We start from the raw sequence: 20,244 nt of genomic DNA, 5'->3' as shown, positions 1-20,244 counted from the left end.
TTACCTTTACTTGACTTTGTTCACTTCCTGTGAAGCATAAGGCCACAGGAAGTCTGTGATAGAATGATGTGTGTGTTAGTTACTGGAGAATTTTAGCAGCATGTGTGGTCTTTATTTTTAGAAATACAAAAACTTACATGTAGCACTTTTAATCAGGTAAAATATCAACAAAAGGAAAAATGAATCAGTTCTTGTCAAAGTTCACCACGCTGCATGTTTACGTTTAAACACTGTGTTTGTGTCACAAGCAGAAAAGCTTGAGAACTACTGAGTTACTGGACTGACATTCATGAAGTATTTTCTAAAAGTCTGTTTTGCAGATGCTGGTGATAATTTAAGCTTCTCTGACACAAACCACATGAGAAAACCACAGACAGAAGCAGGTTGAAGGCCCCTCTCTAGACTCTGTATATAGCAACAAGGCTGCATGAGGCAGTTTGCAGTACAACAGGTAATAAAGTAGAGTAACTTAAGAGGCGTTATGTCTTCAGGTATCCATATAAACGTAAACAAGCCAAAAAGGTGGAAATGAGTTATGGCTAAACATGATGTGTAATATCTGTCTCACAGCAGTAGACAGAGGGGGAGTGAGTGTGAGAGTCATTATCAAAGATATTATTTTCATCATAATACCTTCTCTGGTTGCCTCCATTAGTGTAATGTACATGAAAATGAAATCAACATATATGTCTTACTGGCCATTATGGATTATTTTGACATTACCCAACAATAATCAAAATCATGCTAAATGTCAAAGCAAAAAAATAATCATAAACATGTTTTTGTGCAGAAAAATATTGTTTCATACCTGTTCTTCATAGACAAACATGATATTAGCCCCTTGCCTTCATAACAGTGAATATAAAAATCTGAACCTCACATTTAAAGCAAAGTGTGGACTTTAAGGGATAAAATAGCCACCATTAGCATAACTATTGCTTTTACTGTTAGTAATTAAGGTAAAGATAATATTTATGGATTCATTTTGGATAAATTGTATGTTTTTTTTCCATATCAGCAACAATGGGGAAATACCATAACCCAATATGTTAGACACTTTTCTATTTGTGTTTCTGCAGCTCAGTGTTGGAGAGAAGAGAAGCTGTGATGATGTCATAATGGAGGAAGCCATGTAACCTGGTTCATTACAGTCAGGTACATCCAGGCTTTTAACCCTCATCATGCTTTTTTAAAATATTCTCATATTCTCTTTGTACATGTTCAAACAGCTGATTACATGTAAATAGTTTTCTGCTTTCATATAAAAAGATAAATAAACATTTTTCATGTTTTCATTGTTCCCTCCATATTATGTATGATGTAATATCCACAGACTCTGCAGAAGCAGCCATCATCCACATCAGGTGGTTCTTGGCCTCTGCTCAGTCCATTCTAATTATTTAACCTACACCTGCAAGGTTTTTGCTCTTATTGTCCCTTACTTAACAAACGCCCCTTTAGCCAATCAGAATCCAGTATTCTCCCAACCATACATAATGTAATTCTATGTCTTGTATTGTTGTGGTACCACAATGCCATGTGGCTTGAGTGTGTGAAGGACAATACCAATACCAATACCGGCTCTCCAATACAACCCTAACGGGCCAATGGACTCTCCAGAAGTCAACCCCAAAAGCACCAAAGCATGTCTTTTTCAACATATTGATTGCTTGTTCTGGTTCGTACCAACATCTCTCGACAGAACGAGCAATCAATATCTTGAAAAAGACAAGCTTCAGGTGCTTTGGGTTTGATTTTTGGATAGTGCATTGTATTGGAAAGCAGCAGCAAGACCTAAGTAGCTAGTTAAACTATTGATGAGATTTTGGTCAGAAACTATTGGTATGATGGAAAAAGATGGTAAATTAGGGTCCATTGAAAATTGACACATATTCCAGCCAGATGCTCATTAAATATTTATCAATTCCAGTTTTTTGAACAGGTAAAATATGCTTTTATGTTCCTCAGAATGGTGGATGAGTGGTGACAGTGTCTCCTGTTGCTGTCTGTTATCTCACCAATACAGATGTTCTTTATTTGATTTGTTTCATTACTTTCTTATTTAATTAGAAACATATTTTTCTAAGAGGCTAAGCAGTTCTGTCATGTACTGTGACTATTTCAAGAACAGAAGATTCTCAGAAGTTAAGTCAGATAAAAACATCTGTAGTGTTTTCAAACCACAGCGTCTCTAAACTGAGGCTGAATTTTTCAGAACACCAGTGTTTATATATTTACAATCTACTCAGAGACCAAAATAAAGTGTATATATAACCATCACAAACCCTCTGCAGTATAACCACATCATCTCTACACCTCTCTGAATAGAGTCTGTGGGTTTGTTTTAGCATTGACAGGTCTGTTACAATTCAGCCCAAACCTACCCAGGACTAGGGTCAACTCCATTGTTTTTGATGTTAACAGCTGCTGAAACTGAGATTTCTTAAATATTTTCTGCAGCTAGAAAAATAACATTATGGGAAGGATCAAGCAATACATGGACTGGTGCAGATGAAATTCCTGCAGAGAGGCTGCAGAAATGGTTCAAACAGGATGAAGCTTTATTTATCCATCTATAGTGATTCCAATATTGAGTTTATGCAGACACAAAATAAAATTGTCACCTACAACAGTAGTGCAAAAGTGAATTATCACAATAGCACAATACATTCAAAACAGGCAACACTAAGCAACACAATCCACTGTTAGAAAAAAATATATAATTAAGTTTGATATTTTTAAAAGGTTTCCAATGATAAAACTAAAAGCACACACACACACACACACAATAATATTAACATTGTACACATGAGCTTAAGAGCAGACCATATGTGAATTCTCACCAATGAATAATGCAAAAGTTTATAGATAGATAGATAGATAGATAGATAGAGTTATTCATCCCCTTGGGGAAATGCAGGTGTCCAGTAGCTCATACAATCTGTATTAGCATGTAACTATAGATTAGAGACAATACACAATAAAAGAAGGTAATGCAGCATGCACAGTGATATTATCAAAATATCACAATACATTCAAAACAGGCAACACTAAGCAACACAATCGGAATTTAATAAAATGTAAAAACTCTCCAATAAAAACTAAAAGCATTACTGAGTTTAACTACTGTCATCAAAATTGGGATCGTAAATGGTATTCTTATTTACAGTTTTATGTTATGATTTGATCTCTCTCCTGTTGCTCTGCTTTTTGCTTCTTGAGCTAATTTACATTTTTTTCCTTCCTCCTCTAAATCAGCTCAGTATTAACTTCTCACAGCAGCTAGAAAGTCTTTAACAACAGACTTGTAAACACTGTTGTGGGTCAGCTCTCCTGTTGGATCAGTCCTGATGAAGGATCCATCTTTATAGAAAACACTGAACCTGCTGATCTGCACACAGACACTGACAGAAGCTAACAGCTATGCTAACTGCTACACTGGAGCTCTGAATGTTCACTGCTAGTGTGTTGATGTTTAGTCTGCTGTCTTACAGTTGGTCTTGTCTCCACTACATGTGAGCTCCTGTTATGTTTTGTCCTGCAGTGTCAGTCCTGTATTGTGTGACTGTCTTGTAATCTGTCAGCAGCAGTTAACCAGCTCAAACTCTTTGTCCACCTGTTGGACTTGGTGAATAAAAGTGTTGCTGATTCTGAAATCAACATGAAACATGAAATCAACATCAATCTTCCTTATTTGCATCCCATTATAGAAGTTTGTGTAGCAGAGAGAGAACTGAAACATAAACACTGAGGGAGCTGACCTGAAATTCAAACAAAGGATGTATGAGCAACCTGCTCAACTCATTTTCACTTTCTGATATGTTAATGTGTGATTTAGTGTGACTTCCCCCTTATCTCTCTCTCTGCTCTGTTCTTTTTCATTCTGGCCTCTCCCTCCTCTTTCTTCTCTGTTTGAGTAGTGTCAGCTTGTTCTTCAACATCCTTATCTTTCTCCTGCAGCTCTTCCTGACTCTCTGCTTCTCTCTCATTGAAATACAGGTGTTTCCTCTGTGATTTTCTCCGGACTTTCCAGAGGTTTTACTTTCTGTTGCTCTGCCTGAAGCTCTGTCTCCTGTCTGAACTCTTGGTTTTCTCTCTCTGCTGCTTCTTGCTGTATTTTGAGGTTTGTCTTCTCTGTCTCCCTCTCTGTTACTTCTCTAGTGACGGACTGAATCTTCCTCTCAATCTCATCCCTCTGTTTCTCTGTCTCCTTCAATTCCAATTTGATTTGCTCCATGTTGTTCTCTGCTTTACTCTTCTTCTCTGTCATTCTAGTAATTTCACTATTTTCGACCACCAGTTCTTTCTCTGTGTTCTGTAGCTGTTCATCAAGTTCTGACTTTCTTGTCTCCAGATCCTTTTTGTTGGCCTTTACCTTAACCCTTTTCCCCCTTCTTATTTGCAATTCCGCTGACCGGAGCTGCTTCTCCTCCGCCTCTCTCTTTGTCTCTACCTCCTTCAGTTCCAATTTGAGTTGCTTTCTCTGGTCCTCCAGTTCCTTCTTCCTTCCCATCAATCGTGCAACCACCTCTTCTGCGTTTTTACATTTGCCCTCTTTCTTCTGCAGCTCTTCCTCAAGTTTTGTCTTTTTCTTGTCCAGCTCCTTCATTGCCACTCTTTCTGCTGTAAACGCTTCTCTGTCTCTTTCTCCTTCCATCAGAACTTGACCTTCATTGTCATTATTTAAAGATTTGGGTAAAGATATGGTCTTCTTCTCTCCTTCCCTCTGTTCAGTTTTGTCCTCATGGTGCATCTTGGTCTCTGTGTGCAAATAGAGGCAAGAAACATTGTTGAAGTTGAAGTTCAAATTTGCTGTTTATGCAGTGTTGCCTTTTGTAGAGAAAAGGTGTGAAATTGAAGACACAGCTGCAGACGCACAACAGAAATGTGATGATGAAGCTAAAAACATGAATTTTACAGTAAAATAGGCTACAGCAGCAGAGAAGACATTTACTTCCCTTATAGGAAGGTATAGGAAGGTTTTACAGAATATCAAGGGTCTGAAATTAACTTTTTTCTCCACCAGCCACTGTGGGAGGTTGATATACATTTCAGAATTTTCTCAGAATTTTTACCTTTTTTAATGTTCTCTGCATCCACAGCTTCTTGACTCTTTTTTCTGGTGGTTTAATTATTCCTGGAAAATGTCGCCACATTGTGGCTACGTACACTCTGCCAGAATTTGGTGCTGACAACCGGATTTATGAATGAGCGTGAATTTGCATATGTATGGTTCACATTGGAGCAGACCGAAGTAAAGTGACTAGACTGTGTATGTACAGGTAATGGGAGTCTCTCCACTCCAATGACATTGTGATTGCTTTAATGTCTGTAACCATAGTAACGTTTACTTCAGATCAATATGGCGGCTACTATCGCCAGTGTTTTCAGTTTACTTGACACCTGTAACACCAGTAACCAGAGGTGCCAATTTATCCGTAACATCTTTATAAACCGCCACTGACTGTCATATTCTCTTTTTCCACTGCACAAATGCGACCACAAGATGTGGATCACCTCAAAACCACAGAACTGGCAGGAGCGACTACAATGTTGAGGAAACAGGCAGGATAGAAAATTTGAGATTGTCTCACAACACTTACTGTCTCTTTAAAATTAACGATGATAATGTTACGTAACGTAATGTGTGTTGCGGTTACAGAAATAGAATGTTTGTTAAAATAATACAAAATAACTACCAGCCACAGTGTGACTTGACGATTTTACCCGCCACAGCCAACAATTTAACCGCATTTGGCGAATGGCGTTATTTTCAGACCCTTCGTTCCAAAATGACACATAAACCATTTAAAAAAAAAGAAACACCTTTTCTGACAAACTGACTGATGGCATGAGAGTAGGCTAAAGGTAAACATGGAATACTATTCATTTTCTCTACACTATAACCTTATGAAATAGGCTATTATCTTTTTGAAAATATTATCACAAGTCTTTTTTTAAATAGGATTAGGGCTAACCCTACTGAACATTAAACATTGGGCTCATGTTTTTTTAAATGCATGTTTTGTAATGAAACCCTTCATATCACTGTAACCATCAGCTGTGATATTAACTTGACATTAAGAAAGGAGAAGAAAAATAAATGTGTGACTTACTGATTTTGTTTCGTCTCCATCTCCACACAACAAAGACGACTGCAGCAATACACATGAAGACAACAGCCAAGACGATGGTGATATGACCAGCAGAACTAGACGGGACCATGAAGAACTCATCTGAAATGATAAAACACAGAACAGCATGGCATTTACATAAAACTAGACTTCAGTTGTTTAAAACTAATGAAGTCTCCATATCATGAATTTTGAAAACATTTTTACCTGGAACATGAATCTCTCTCTCCCTGGTTTGGCTGATGTTCTGCTGTTGAACTCTACAGGTGAACCTGTTGGTGTCGGTCTTCTCCACAGTCACTCTGCTGCTGACAGTATAGAGGCCATCAGGACCTCTGACTGTCTCTGTAGGTCCAGCAGAGAGGATGTTTCCCTCACCGTCCAGCCAAAACACCTCAGGCTCTGGGTACCAGCCTTTAGACTCACACCCTAAATCCACTGCACTGCTGTTTTTGGTAATCCCAATGAAAGGAGAGGAGACAGCACCTAATGATGAGTAAGAGGAGAGATTTAAAACAATGGTTTCAACGGAAATGGAATAACGATACCAACATTGCACATTTGCTAACACTGCATATTGTAAAACCTCCAATAAAGAGCAGGTCTCAAATAGTGGGGTACGATCTCTACAAACAGTGAGGAATGTTGTTCGCAAATAAAGGCCGGTCCCCAATAAGATAAGCCAGATAATAAAAACATATAGCACAATTACCAGAATCTTTCTAGCCTAAATCATTATTAAAATTACTAAAATGTTAAAATATATTACCAAAAAGAGATGTTGCATGCAGTGGAACATGCTGACATATCTGCCATGGATGCAGGTACTGGAGTGAAAGCCTTGAAATTCATTACGAAACATAACTATACTGCTTGGATCGCTATATAGCATTGCTCCTGTTTATTAGTCAATATATGACAGAAAGCTTTTTTTCATTTGATTTTTTGCAGCTTTGGCAGTTTTTGTTTCATTCCGTTTTGACACTGCAAGACTGATGACCAGTATCTTCTGGTAGCCTACCAGTATGTTACCAATAACAATAGTAAATAATATTTTATGATAAAGTAGTTGGTTGTTTTCAGTGATTATTTCAGCTAGATATTTACTACTAGTAGTAGTAGTAGTAGTAGTAGTACGATAAATATTATAGTAAATTTCAAAATCTGTAATCTGCAAATATCCATACATCTGTCAATACTCAGAATAGAGAGAATTCTTTAGCATGATCTTCAATAATTTTAATAATTCAATCATTTTGTTTATTGTATTTCACTCGAGATCCATGCTTGTGACTGAAAGGTCTGGATGAAATCCCTGGACTGACTGGGAAAATCCAGGAAAAACAAGTTTCCTCCCTCAACAACATCGGCTGCCATTTTAAAAGGTGGGGTCCAATAGAAAAAAACATTTAACCCCCTGACAGCTCAGCTCAGCTCAGCTCACCCTGCTATGGATGAATAAAGGTAAAAACAAATATGCACTATAAACATTTTCTTACCAACAACAAGCTCAATGATAGAGTCTCTACCCAATGAGGGAATGAAGCATCTGTATTTTCCGTCATCAGAGAGTTTCACTTTAGAGAGTTTCAGTGAAATGTCTCCGTGCTTCAGTTTGTTGCTGAACAGTGACGTTCTTCCCACATAGGACGGGTTTTTATTGATCAGAAGTTCCCGACCGTCACGCCACACATGGACAAATCTGGGGTTCAGGTTAGGTCTCGCCCACTCCAGTGTCATGGCAACAACATCCGTGGCAGGTTTCAGGCGGCATGGCAAAATGATGTCATCACCAACTATTGCCACTATTGGCTGAGTTGGACCAATCACCTGAGGCTGACCTGGGAAGAAATAGGTTTGAAGTTTTATGCCGTTTTGCGAAAACTTGAAATACTGACGATTAGTGTTTCAGTTCTATAAACATTTCTGGGAAGCAGAGCTGCTCTGGGGGCAAAAATAATCTCATTGTTTGAGTTAACCGCCGGACCTTCCATGATCATGAATGTGAGGATTATGAATGACTGAAAAAAAACTCCCATCTGCTGAAATATTATTAACATAATGTTTGTTGATTTGGCCACTGAAACCATGCTAAACACAACAGCATGTTCTTAACGTTGAAAAGAACAACAACAAGAAGAAGTCAGTATTCTTTGAATGGCTGGTTGAATAATTTGTTTTGTTCATAAACTGCAAATTAATTACCCTACTTAAGATACCCTATTATACTGCCCTATAAAGCCAAAAAGCAGTAAAAACATGCAGAATACTGATGAAAATGTCTTCAAATTTTCACTTTATATTATTATATTATTATTTATTATATTAGATCTAAAGCCTAATCGTGACCTTTTACCTTTAAATATTCCAAACCATGGCATTATTGATTTTGTTGTGTGTAAATTACCTCCACAAGAGTGTGTCAGAAGGAGAAAGACGGCAGTGTAATGGAAAACCAAGGCACTGAAGACACTGAGCTGAGATTTAAGAGACAGTCCGTCCTTCAGGTAAAACATTCTGGAGTTCTGAAAATTGAAATAAAATGTTAATTTCCAGGAAGAGAATATGAAAGGACAAATGTTTTTTGAAGTGCTATTCATACAAAATAATCAACTCCAAAATATCTCTGTCTTTTTACTTATAGTTTTTGATCTCTCTCATTTTGGAATGAAGCTCTTGAATGAAATTTTGAGAAAATTCATGTTACACCTAAGAGGTATTTTAATAGTCTTCCTAGTTCATCCGTTCTTTGTGTGGTTTGTGTTTGTGTGGTAAAATGTAATGTGACGACCCTGTCTGTCTGTCTGTCTGTCTCTCTCTCTCTCTCTCAGAGATAACTACCTGCTTGCCACTACTTAAAAAAAAAAGTGTGAATATACAACTTTGAATGTACCTTTAACATCTAGACCTAGAAACCAAGATGGTGTAACGTAAGAGGACAGAACTCAACCGCCCACTCTGCTGGTCATTTCGTAGTTTTCATGTCCGTGTTTATGTTTATAGACAAATGAATTTTATTTTAATGACACTTGCAGTGTGAATCCAAACGTGGCTTAGTGACCTGTTCCAAACCTATTTACAGATTTTAATTAAATAATGCTCTTCTGTACGTCCTTCAGTGTGTAATGATAATCTAACGAACTAGTTTCACTTTCGTTTGTTGCCAAAGACATAAAACAGTTACTTTAAAGTGTATTTTGAAGCTTCCAGGTTGGTTTAAGATATTACAACAATTACAACCCATCGTTACTTAGTTATAATGCAAGTCCAACATGTCTTCAATAAATTACTGACGTGTAAACCCCCAATAACCGAGAGTTTGGTGTTCAGAAAAGAAAAGTGAAAACGTTCAAAATTACCTGCAGGCCGTTTTAAAAGTTAACTGCTTTTGACATTTTAAACGATTAAATTATTAGTCTACAATTCATAATATTTCCTATACAAATTTTGAGAGTAGGCAAGCGACCCATTGTTTACATATGAAAAATATGCTTGTGGTTGAGAGTGTTACTTACTCTTTTCCAGCTTCCTGGCCCCGAGCGCACTGGTTTCTTTAGACTAATGTAGGTTATAAGCCTGGCTCGTAGCTGATAACTAGCAGACCAACTCTGCTGATGAAGGATGGTAGCGAGACGTCGAGGTTGCGTTCATAAACAGGAACTTTATTTCCTCTGCAGCAGCGAACACAAATCACTGCTTACGGCGCACACGATGGAGAATGGCCGAATGTTAGGCCTACGGGAGTGTCCAGATAAGAAGTTGCAGCATCACGGCGCGTTCACACAGGATGGTAACGGCCGCGGAACAGCCCCGAAGGGGAGGCCGTTTCCTTCCGACGCCCATGTTAATGGTCAGGTCGTTCACACTGGCTGCGCCAGTTTCAGCGTCTGGTTTATTTTCTCCGCGTGCCGCGGCGCACATTTCACAGGAAAACACCATAGAAAACACGATAGATGGTCATATCTCCATACAGACGCACAAATATATTAAATGATCAACTTACCAGGGTCTCCACTGTTGTTGTTGATGAATCCATCTGCACTGATGCAAGTTTTAAATGCAACACATTATAGGATGATTATCTATCTGGTTTGAATTATCACTTGCCTTTTGAAAATTGTGTCTGTTCTTGAATTACCACACAAGTAAACAAGGATGTTTGTTTATTTATCGACTACTTAATTTGTTTAGGCCTATATGTCATTATTTAAAGAGATAGAGATACATTTAAAAAAAACAAAGTGCAAAGAAAATCAAATGTAATTTATGAGTTTTCCAGACCGTTTTTCTCTACCTGTGGTCAAGGAGGAACCTCCATCATATCACAGGTGGGCGACACTGACTAAGATATCTGATAGGAGGCCAATATCCACATAGTATATTGACAAACTGATGGATCATTGTATTCCCAATTACCAATTTGATAAACTGTACCACATTTCATTTGCTTTCAATGTCTTTGTGAGCTACTTAACCAATAAAAAGCTGAACTTGGACATGTCACCAGTTTCAAGGTAACTGATTCTCACTATTTTAAATTACTGCAACAGCAATCAAATCGGTAGCCCCTATATTAGGAAAAGGAAGTGTTTATGAGATAGGTGACAGGTCAGCTGCAGGGGGCAGAGTAGGACCTTTTATTCATGCTGATAACGAGAGCGAGCGAGAGAGAGAGGAAGATGGAGTCTGGTTAGGTTGTCTATATATTTTGTCTGCACAGTACAGTTGCAGACAGCACATGCTTGGTCAGTTCATAGAAAACAAAGCCACACAGGTCTATATGCTGCTGGTTCCTCTGAATTAAAGAAGAGCTGCCATCCCACTACAAGATGTTCATTAGTATCAATGGAGAGTTCATGGTCTAAATATCCCATGGTCTAAAGGCCTTTCCACCCTGTCAGGGAAAAGACGTTGGTATATGCAGTATATTTACTGGGTTAAATCGGTCTGAAGAAAAGATTTCAGGACAAGCATCATGATGACAGTTTATTCATAAATCTATTTACAGTTTTCCCACTACATGGTTAATTTATTCGCACACCAAAATTTTATTAAGTAACACAATATAGAATTCTCACAAAGGAATAAACAATACAATCCAGCATGATAGAAAAAATGTGAAAATAAACCAAAAAATAAAAATAAGTATGTTTCAGTCAGGAACACTTTAGTCACAAGATAAAACCATTAATTGCAACTAAGGTAATACAGTTATGATTGGCGGATATGGCCCTGCTGTAGCAGCTCCCTGCTTACCCAGCAAGCATGCTGAAGGTATAGCAGGGGCACCATGCAAATCCCCCCATGGGAGAATACAGAGCAGAGCCAGAGCAGCAACACTCAGCAGTGTTGACACTTAAGAGCCACCGTGGGCTCAACTGCATAGACTATAACAGGTGGAGGCTGGGGAGGTGGAGGTAAAGCTTTACCAAGCAGCAGAGTGTGCAGCAGTTGTGAAGCAGGAATCAGTGTAGGAGGAGGCCATTTAAATAGACCGCCTTGTTATGAGAATGGATTATGATTGGTGTGTGTGGTGATCAGCTGGTAGATGACTAGCAACGCGTGACGTCCGTGTCCTGCATGAACTAACGCGATGCTTCATTTCAGTCAGGAACACTTTAGTCACAAGATAAAACCATTAATTGCAACTAAAGGTAATACAGTTATGATTGGCGGATATGGCCCTGCTGTAGCAGCTCCCTGCTTACCCAGCAAGCATGCTGAAGGTATAGCAGGGGCATGCAAATCCCCCAAACCACAGAACCATATGCCAAACATAACTGGTGCAGACGATTCTTAGTAAGTTACCAGCTGATCAATAATAGAAAGATCAATGTGTAGCAACAAGCTTGTTGCAGACCTCAAGCAGTGGCACCAGACGATGCTGTTGCTGACCTCTGCTAAGTTGTAAGTCAGATTTACAGAGAAGAGATACAAGCATGCATCCTGAAAGAGGCCATCCTACAGTTATGTGAAATATCTATGTGTAGCAGCAAGCCTGCTGCAGACCTCAGAAATTCATTATATTAAAGAACAAGGATGCAAGATACACCTTGAAAGAGGTTGTACTACAGTTATGTGAAATATCTATGTGTAGCAGCAAGCCTGCTGCAGACCTCAGCTATCACCTACTGCTTCTTGGGAGGGATGCAGGCATGCATCCGGTGTGAGGTCATACTACCTAAATCAGAGCAGTGAAACCCAGTCAACCACCTTATGCAGCATCTCTTATGTCATATGCAATTTATTGATGACAGCAATAGTATCAATTAGGCTATATGCACTCATGCTTTGAGCTGAGACAATATCAAGAGTCCAGTCGAATATAAGAGAGAGATTCTTTGAGCGCAAAAATCCCCCAAAACAAAATTGCTTCTCACTAAAATGAGCTGCATTGAACTATTGCAGACCCATGTAAAGCAACAAGCAATTGTAGTACAACCTTACAATCCCAGCTAAGCAGCAGCATGTCAGCATTATGCTTAAATACACAGCGACACTGAAACGAAAATGGAGCTCAGCCAGCCAGCCATAATGATGCATGCTTGCACCATGATAAGAGCAAATATTCAATGCAAATACTCAGCTTAGGTGAAGTGGAGCAATGGGAACTACAACTCCCAGCATCCTTATCGGCGTCATGACGTCATTGCTTGCGATGAAATTCCATGGGAATGCCCTGGTCCGTGGTGGGGTCTAATGGCCGTTGACGCTGGCAGAAAAGACCAGTTTCTAGGCTTGAAGCGGACATTCGCGACCGAGTGAGAGCTGATATTATGACCGGCCGTCGGCTCGAAGTAATCAGAGTTCGGACTCTCGCGGCGGGATGAGTCGTGCCAACGCCATTCTTTCCTGGACAATGCCTTCTTGAAGCGGTATTATAAGACTGTAGTTTGCGAGATAGGAGCTCCGACAGCGGGTTTGGAGGCCGATGGTGCTGCCTCTGGAGATTCTTCATCTGACAAAAGTGAGACATCTTGAGCCCGAGAAATAAGCGCGACCAGCGGCAACTTGTAGCAGGTAGGAGCAGCAGCATGACCAGTAACAGCAGCAGTAGCATAAAGCTTTACCAAGCAGCAGAGTGTGCAGCAGTTGTGAAGCAGGAATCAGTGTAGGAGGAGGCCATTTAAATAGACCGCCTTGTTATGAGAATGGATTATGATTGGTGTGTGTGGTGATCAGCTGGTAGATGACTAGCAACACGTGACGTCCGTGTCCTGCATGAACTAACGCGATGCTTCATTTATTTAAAAAAAAAAAAATGTAATAAAATTAAAAGCACACACACACAATAATATTAGGTAATCCAATGTCACATTATACATATGAGATAAAGAGCAGGAGAGCTTAATGTGAATTCTCACCCAGAAATAATGCAAAGGCTAAACCTGCAATGAGACCTATGTGGAGATTTCATTGAGACATAATGATATAAACCAATATAAACACACAGGCCAGCTATGTTGCTGTTTTCGCCTCTATGAAATCCTGTTCTTGAACGAAGCTCCTCCCTGGCCATGAAGTCATGTACAACATTTTTTAAACTAGCTCGGCTCCTCCCTCGCTGTTTAAAAGTGGCCCTCACCCCTTCCCAAATGTTCTCTTAATGGTGGAATTGATGAAACGAGGGAAAAATCTAGTAAACTAGTAAACTTGTCATTGTTTGTACCACACATAACCTTCAGCAATTGCCTCCTGACTTTCCCCCAGTTCCCCACCTGCCTCCTGACTTTCCCCCAGTTCCCCACCTGCCTCCTGACTTTCCCCCAGTTCCCCACCTGCCTCCTGACTTTCCCCCAGTTCCCCACCTGCCACCTGACTTTCCCCCAATTCCCAGATGCCTCCTGACTTTCCCCCAGTTCCCCACCTGCCTCCTGACTTTCCCCCAGTTCCCCACCTGCCTCCTGACTTTCCCCCAGTTCCCCACCTGCCACCTGACTTTCCCCCAGTTCCCCACCTGCCTCCTGACTTTCCCCCAGTTCCCCACCTGCCTCCTGACTTTCCCCCAGTTCCCCACCTGCCACCTGACTTTCCCCCAGTTCTCCAGATGCCTCCTGACTTTCCCCCAGTTCCCCACCTGCCTCCTGACTTTCCCCCAATTTCCCCACCTGCCTCCTGACTTTCCCCCAGTTCCCCACCTGCCTCCTGACTTTCCCCCAGTTCCCCACCTGCCACCTGACTTTCCCCCAATTCCCAGATGCCTCCTGACTTTCCCCCAGTTCCCCACCTGCCTCCTGACTTTCCCCCAGTTCCCCACCTGCCACCTGACTTTCCCCCAGTTCTCCAGATGCCTCCTGACTTTCCCCCAGTTCCCCACCTGCCTCCTGACTTTCCCCCAATTTCCCCACCTGCCTCCTGACTTTCCCCCAGTTCCCCACCTGGCACCTGACTTTCCCCCAGTTCCCCACCTGCCTCCTGACTTTCCCCCAGTTCCCCACCTGCCTCCTGACTTTCCCCCAGTTCCCCACCTGCCACCTGACTTTCCCCCAGTTCCCCACCTGCCTCCTGACTTTCCCCCAGTTCCCCACCTGCCTCCTGACTTTCCCCCAGTTCCCCACCTGCCACCTGACTTTCCCCCAGTTCCCCACCTGCCTCCTGACTTTCCCCCAGTTCCCCACCTGCCTCCTGACTTTCCCCCAGTTCCCCACCTGCCTCCTGACTTTCCCCCAGTTCCCCACCTGCCACCTGACTTTCCCCCAATTTCCCAGATGCCTCCTGACTTTCCCCCAGTTCCCCACCTGCCTCCTGACTTTCCCCCAGTTCCCCACCTGCCTCCTGACTTTCCCCCAGTTCCCCACCTGCCTCCTGACTTTCCCCCAGTTCCCCACCTGCCTCCTGACTTTCCCCCAGTTCCCCACCTGCCTCCTGACTTTCCCCCAGTTCCCCACCTGCCTCCTGACTTTCCCCCAGTTCCCCACCTGCCACCTGACTTTCCCCCAATTTCCCAGATGCCTCCTGACTTTCCCCCAGTTCCCCACCTGCCTCCTGACTTTCCCCCAGTTCATCATCATCACTATCCCCCTGCTCCACGGCTTCCTCCTTACTTTCCCCTTGCTCCCCGGTTGCCTCCTGACCTTTCTCCTGCTCCCCTGTTGCTCCCTTACTTTCCCCCTGCTTCCCGTTTGCTTCCTTATTTTCACCCTTCTTCCCGGTTGCCTCCTGACTTTCCCACTTCTCCCCGGTTGCCTCCTGACTTTCCCACTTCTCCCCGGTTGCCTCCTGACCTTTCCCCTGCTGCACGGTTACTTCCTGACTTTTCCCCTGCTGCCCAGTTGCCTCCTGACTTTCCTCCTGTTTCCCAGTTACCTCCTGACTTTTGCCCTTGTTCCCAGTGGTGCTTTGTTCCTGCTTTGTGATTTCCTCCTGGACTTCCAGAGGTTTCACTTTCTGCTGTTGCTCTGCCTGAAACTCTGTCTCCTGTCTGAGCTCTTGGTTTTCTCTCCCTGCTGCTTCTTGATGTATTTTGAGGTCTGTCTTCTCTGTCTTCCTCTCTTTTACTTCTCTATTGACTGACTGAAGCTGCCTCTCTCTCTCATCACTCTCTGTCTTCTCCAATTTCACATTGATTGGCTCTTTCTGGTTCTCTGCTTTACTTTTAGTTTCTGTCATTCTAGTAACTTCACCCTTTATGCTCTCCACTACTTGCTCTGTCTTCTGTAGCCCTTTCTCATGTTCTGTCTGTCTCTTGTCTAGATCCATTTTGGCCTCTAATGGAAGCTTTTTGTTGTCATCTTTCTCTGTCTCTGCTGTTTCTTTCAGTATTTTGAAGTCTGTCTTGTCTGTCTCCCTTTCTGCCACAAGCTGCTCTCTGTCTCTTTCTCCATCAATCAGAACTTGAAGTTCTGTGTCGTCACTTCCAGATTTGGTCTTGTGTCTTTCTCTCTGATCAGTCACGTCCTCATGGTGCTTGTTGGTCTCTGTGTGCATATAGAAGCAAGAAACAGTGTTGATGTTCAAATTTGCTGTGTTCATGCAGTGTTGTCTTTTGTAGAGAAAAGGTGAGAAATTGGAAAAAGACAGCTGCAGGAACACAACAGAAATGTTATGACAAAGCTAAAAACATGACTTTACATTAAAATGACAGCATAGACAACATTTCCTTGCCTTATAGGAAGGTATTAGAGCATATGAAGCATTTAATTCCAAAATGAGACATAAACTGTTTAGAAGCAGAAACACCTTTTCTGATAAATTGACTGATGGCATGAGAGTAAAATTCAACATGTAATACTATTACATTTTCATTTTTTATATAACCTTATGAAATAGTAACATTTATTAATAAATTGAAATGATCACTATTATCCTCAAAGAGCTGTGATATTAACTTGACATTAAGAAAGGAGAAGAAAAATAAATGTGTGACTTACTGATTTTGTTCCGTCTCCATCTCCACACAACAAAGACAACTGCAACAATACACATGAAGACAACAGCCAAGACGATGGTGATATAACCAGCAGAACTGGGCGGGACCATGAAGAACTCATCTGAAATGATAAAACACACAACAGCATGGCATATAAAACTAGACCTCAGTTGTTTAAAACTAATAAAGTCTCCATATCATGAATTTAGAAAACATTTTTACCTGGAACATGAATCTGTCTCTCCCTGGTCTGGTTGATGTTCTGCTGTTGAACTCTACAGGTGAACCTGTTGGTGTGGGTCTTCTCCACAGTCACTCTGCTGCTGACAGTATAGAGGCCATCAGGACCTCTGACTGTCTCTGTAGGTCCAGCAGAGAGGATGTTTCCCTCACTGTCCAGCCAAAACACCTCAGGTTCTGGGTACCAGCCTTTAGATTCACACCCTAAAACCACTGCACTGCTGTTTTTGGTAATCTCAGTGACAGGAGAGGAGACAGCACCTAATGATGAGTCAATGGAAATGGAATAATGATACTTGGCACTGTATACAGTCACCAAATCAGTTAAGTGGAGAGATAAATCACCTGATAATGTGACTATCTAATGATGCACACTTGCAGATCTACTCTTTAAATCTGCAGACAGCCAACAGTGCACATGTGCAAACCCTGCATACCATAAAACTTCCAATAGCGACTGGGGAGTGTTGTGTTTTGGTGTAAATAAAGTCTGTCCCCAGTAAAAGCTGGGTAAACAAATATCTCAGATTTACCAGAATGCAGTATAAATTTGGACAATATTTATAGCCTGAAATATACTTACGAACATGTCACAAAATATATTGCTATTATTATGTGTTGAAAAGGCCCCAAAGTTACAAGTTAGAGTATTAAGTACTGTTGCCCAAATGGGGGCTTTTATGTCTGATGTGCTGTTAGGTATCTGTTTATTCAGGGCTGATAATGTTTATTCATATGATAGTGAGCCAACCTACGTGATGGTGTTATGTCGTGACTGACGTCACACAGAAAAAAGGGTTGTGTGCTTCAATCAAGTGATGGGCGACGGTTGTGTAGTGCAATAACTTTATTACCAGCGATCTGTCCGTGAATGAAAGAGTGAGTATTTATCCACTGCATTCGATGTGGTATTGTATTTCCTTGTGTTGATGCAGCTATAGATAACTTCTGTTAGCCAATGTGAAGGAGAAGTCGGAGTTTAGGTGCTCGCCATGTGATCACTACGCTAATGATAGCCGGTTTCATGCACGCTAGTTATGGCCGTCGGCTTTTACCTCTTATTGGTGCTGTTAAGAGTGGGTTATGGTTAAGCTAAAATACGAAGCGGTTAGTGTCAAGTGCTGTTACCTGTGCTGATATTGAAGCTATGCGAACTTGGTGACAGGATGTAGCATGCCTGTAGGTTTTACAATAAAAGCATCCGGCCAGTTTGTTAGCAGGAGGATTTAACATGAATTATAAGTAACAGGAAGGGTTATGTCAACATTAGTAGTAACTTAACACAGTGTTAATATGTCTGAGAAACCCGTGTAATGAGTGTTTTGGGTTTGTTTTTGTTTCTGTGATAGTGTAAAGGGGAGAGAGAAGTGTAATTGTAGCTATTTGATTACTTCTTCTGTTTACAATTACTATTTATATTAAGTTGGTAATATTATGCATGTTAATGCATATGGGTGAAATTAATGTATGTATATGTTTGTTATTCTTCATCCAGTTGTATTTTGTTATTCTTTCTTTATAGGAAACCACAACCATAATATCCAGTTGTTATTGCATGAGCACTGGAATACCTTGTATGAGTTGCTGCAAAGGAGAAGTAAAGAAAGGAAGTCACCCACATATCTACCTCTCAGCCCTTTATTTATCCATACTCTGGAAACCATGGCCTTAAGTGGTGTTCTGGCCGACACCCCGGGGTGAATCTAGTGACAAACACCTAACTAGCGCCCAGTCTGAGCCTATTACTATTATTTCCACTACATTATGTATGCATGTAGTTGAACATGCTGACATGCATTATGTGACGTGTTTGTTCACCTTGGTTAGGCCTTAGGGACAGACAACCATACACAACATCATCTAACTACAACAAGGACCACAATGGAAATAAATCCTGTGACTTTTTTGTGTTATCCTTGATGTTCTTTTAATTGTGCATGTACATTGGTGTTGCAACCAGTGAATTGTCAAATAAAAAAACTAAAACTAAACTAAAACTAAACATCTACCATCTCAGGGTCATTAGTTCAAGATGTACCATCTCAGACCACAGACAAACTCTGGTTGAAGCAGCAAGCTCTGTTGCCTCTTGCTGCTAACAATGAGTCCAAACTGTCAAAATATCTCCTCCAACAACAGTAGAATTCTATGGTTGTACTGGTCATCTCCCAGTGTGAATGGCTGTAACTGCATGGATGTAGCAGGGCAGTTCTTAGCAAAACCCTGCACTGGATGAATAAAGGTTTAAAATAAAACATGCTCAATAAACATATGCCCACTTACCAACAACAAGCTCAATGATAGATTCTCTACCCAATGAGGGAAGGAAGCATCTGTATTTTCCCTCATCAGAGAGTTTCACATTGGAGAGTTTCAGTGAAATGTCTCCGTGTTTCAGTTTGTTGATGAACAGTGACGTTCTTCCATCGTAGGACGGGTGTTTACTGAGCTCAAGTTCCTGACCATAACGCCACACATGGACAAATCCGAGGTTCAGGTCAGGTCTCGCCCACTCCAGTGTCGTGGCAACAGCATCCATGGCAGGTTCCAGGCGGCATGGCAAAATGATGTCATCACCAACTATTGCCACTATTGGCTGAGTTGGACCAATCACCTGAGGCTGACCTGGGAAGAAATGGGTTTGTATTTTATTCCTGTTGTGAAAACTGACTACTGGTTCACCTCTATAAGGCTGTGTGTGTTGATCATGAACTTCTCATTTCAATGCTGGCTTCTTTTTCTACTTATATTGAATGGAAATGAAAAGTGAAGTGCTGATCATGGCTACTGCATTTGCTGTGCTACTGAAAACCTGTTTGAAGTGTGATGTTCTTTTGCTAAAAGTTGAAATGTTACAGACTGGAGTTTTAGTTTTTAGTTCTACAAACATTTCTCAGGTTGGTTGAGTTGAGTTAAACCTCAGTGGGTGGAGCCAAAGAACCACAGACTGAAGCTCAGTGAAAAACACAAGAGGTAAGAGAGGGGGAAGCTAATACTGTATTATGAAGCCTAGCGCTCTGCTGCTAACTGAGACAAGCACAGATCCTGTGCAGACCCACGGTACGCCCTCTAGAGGCCGTTTGATGAAATGCAGGCTTCGTGCAAACCGTCCATGAGTGAGTGAGTGACCTGAATTTACACTTTCTGCCCCCGGCCACATGGCGCGCCTTGGGATAAATATAATTTAGCCATACCAAGTTATCTAGGTTAGCTAGTTAGGCTATCTGACCTTCCAAGTTCAAACCAAGCCATTCTAGCCTAAAGGTGTCTAGGTAAGCTAGTTAGCTAGCTGCTGACCTTCAACATCATGAATGCCATGGTGATGCATGACTGAAAAGAAGGCATTTCCATTTATAGTTGTATATTTTGACCAGAGTTCTGTCTTTGCCATTCAGGTTTGCCAGTTCGATAACTTGCACTAGCCTGCTGATCTTCCAAGATCATGAATGCTATAGTCATGAATGAATGAAAAAATAAGTGATTTGCACTCCGAAAAACTGT

The 20,244-nt window shown here is 41.2% G+C and overlaps 1 protein-coding gene across 1 annotated transcript; it reads right to left on the bottom strand.

Moving 5' to 3' along the window:
- Positions 1 to 2,661: 2,661 nt before the first annotated feature.
- Positions 2,662 to 9,843, bottom strand: LOC139647838 (butyrophilin subfamily 3 member A2-like). The gene is made up of 6 exons (XM_071523818.1): positions 9,650 to 9,843; positions 8,542 to 8,659; positions 7,634 to 7,975; positions 6,342 to 6,620; positions 6,117 to 6,236; positions 2,662 to 4,761 (listed from the first exon to the last, which is right to left on the bottom strand). The coding sequence occupies exons 2-6, from the start codon at positions 8,648 to 8,650 to the stop codon at positions 3,986 to 3,988; spliced, it is 1,626 nt and encodes a 541-aa protein (XP_071379919.1). The 5' UTR covers positions 8,651 to 8,659; positions 9,650 to 9,843; the 3' UTR covers positions 2,662 to 3,985.
- Between the last annotated feature and the right edge of the window lie 10,401 nt (positions 9,844 to 20,244).

This window comes from Centroberyx affinis, unplaced genomic scaffold, assembly GCF_046629955.1.
Source record: "Centroberyx affinis isolate AG114_WGS23_722 - 3 ecotype Tasmania unplaced genomic scaffold, CSIRO-AGI_Caff_v1 ptg001123l_1, whole genome shotgun sequence".
Classification (NCBI taxonomy): Eukaryota; Metazoa; Chordata; class Actinopteri; order Beryciformes; family Berycidae; genus Centroberyx; species Centroberyx affinis.
Note: the sequence above shows the minus strand (reverse complement) of the source record. Positions and strands in the feature narration are given on the sequence as shown.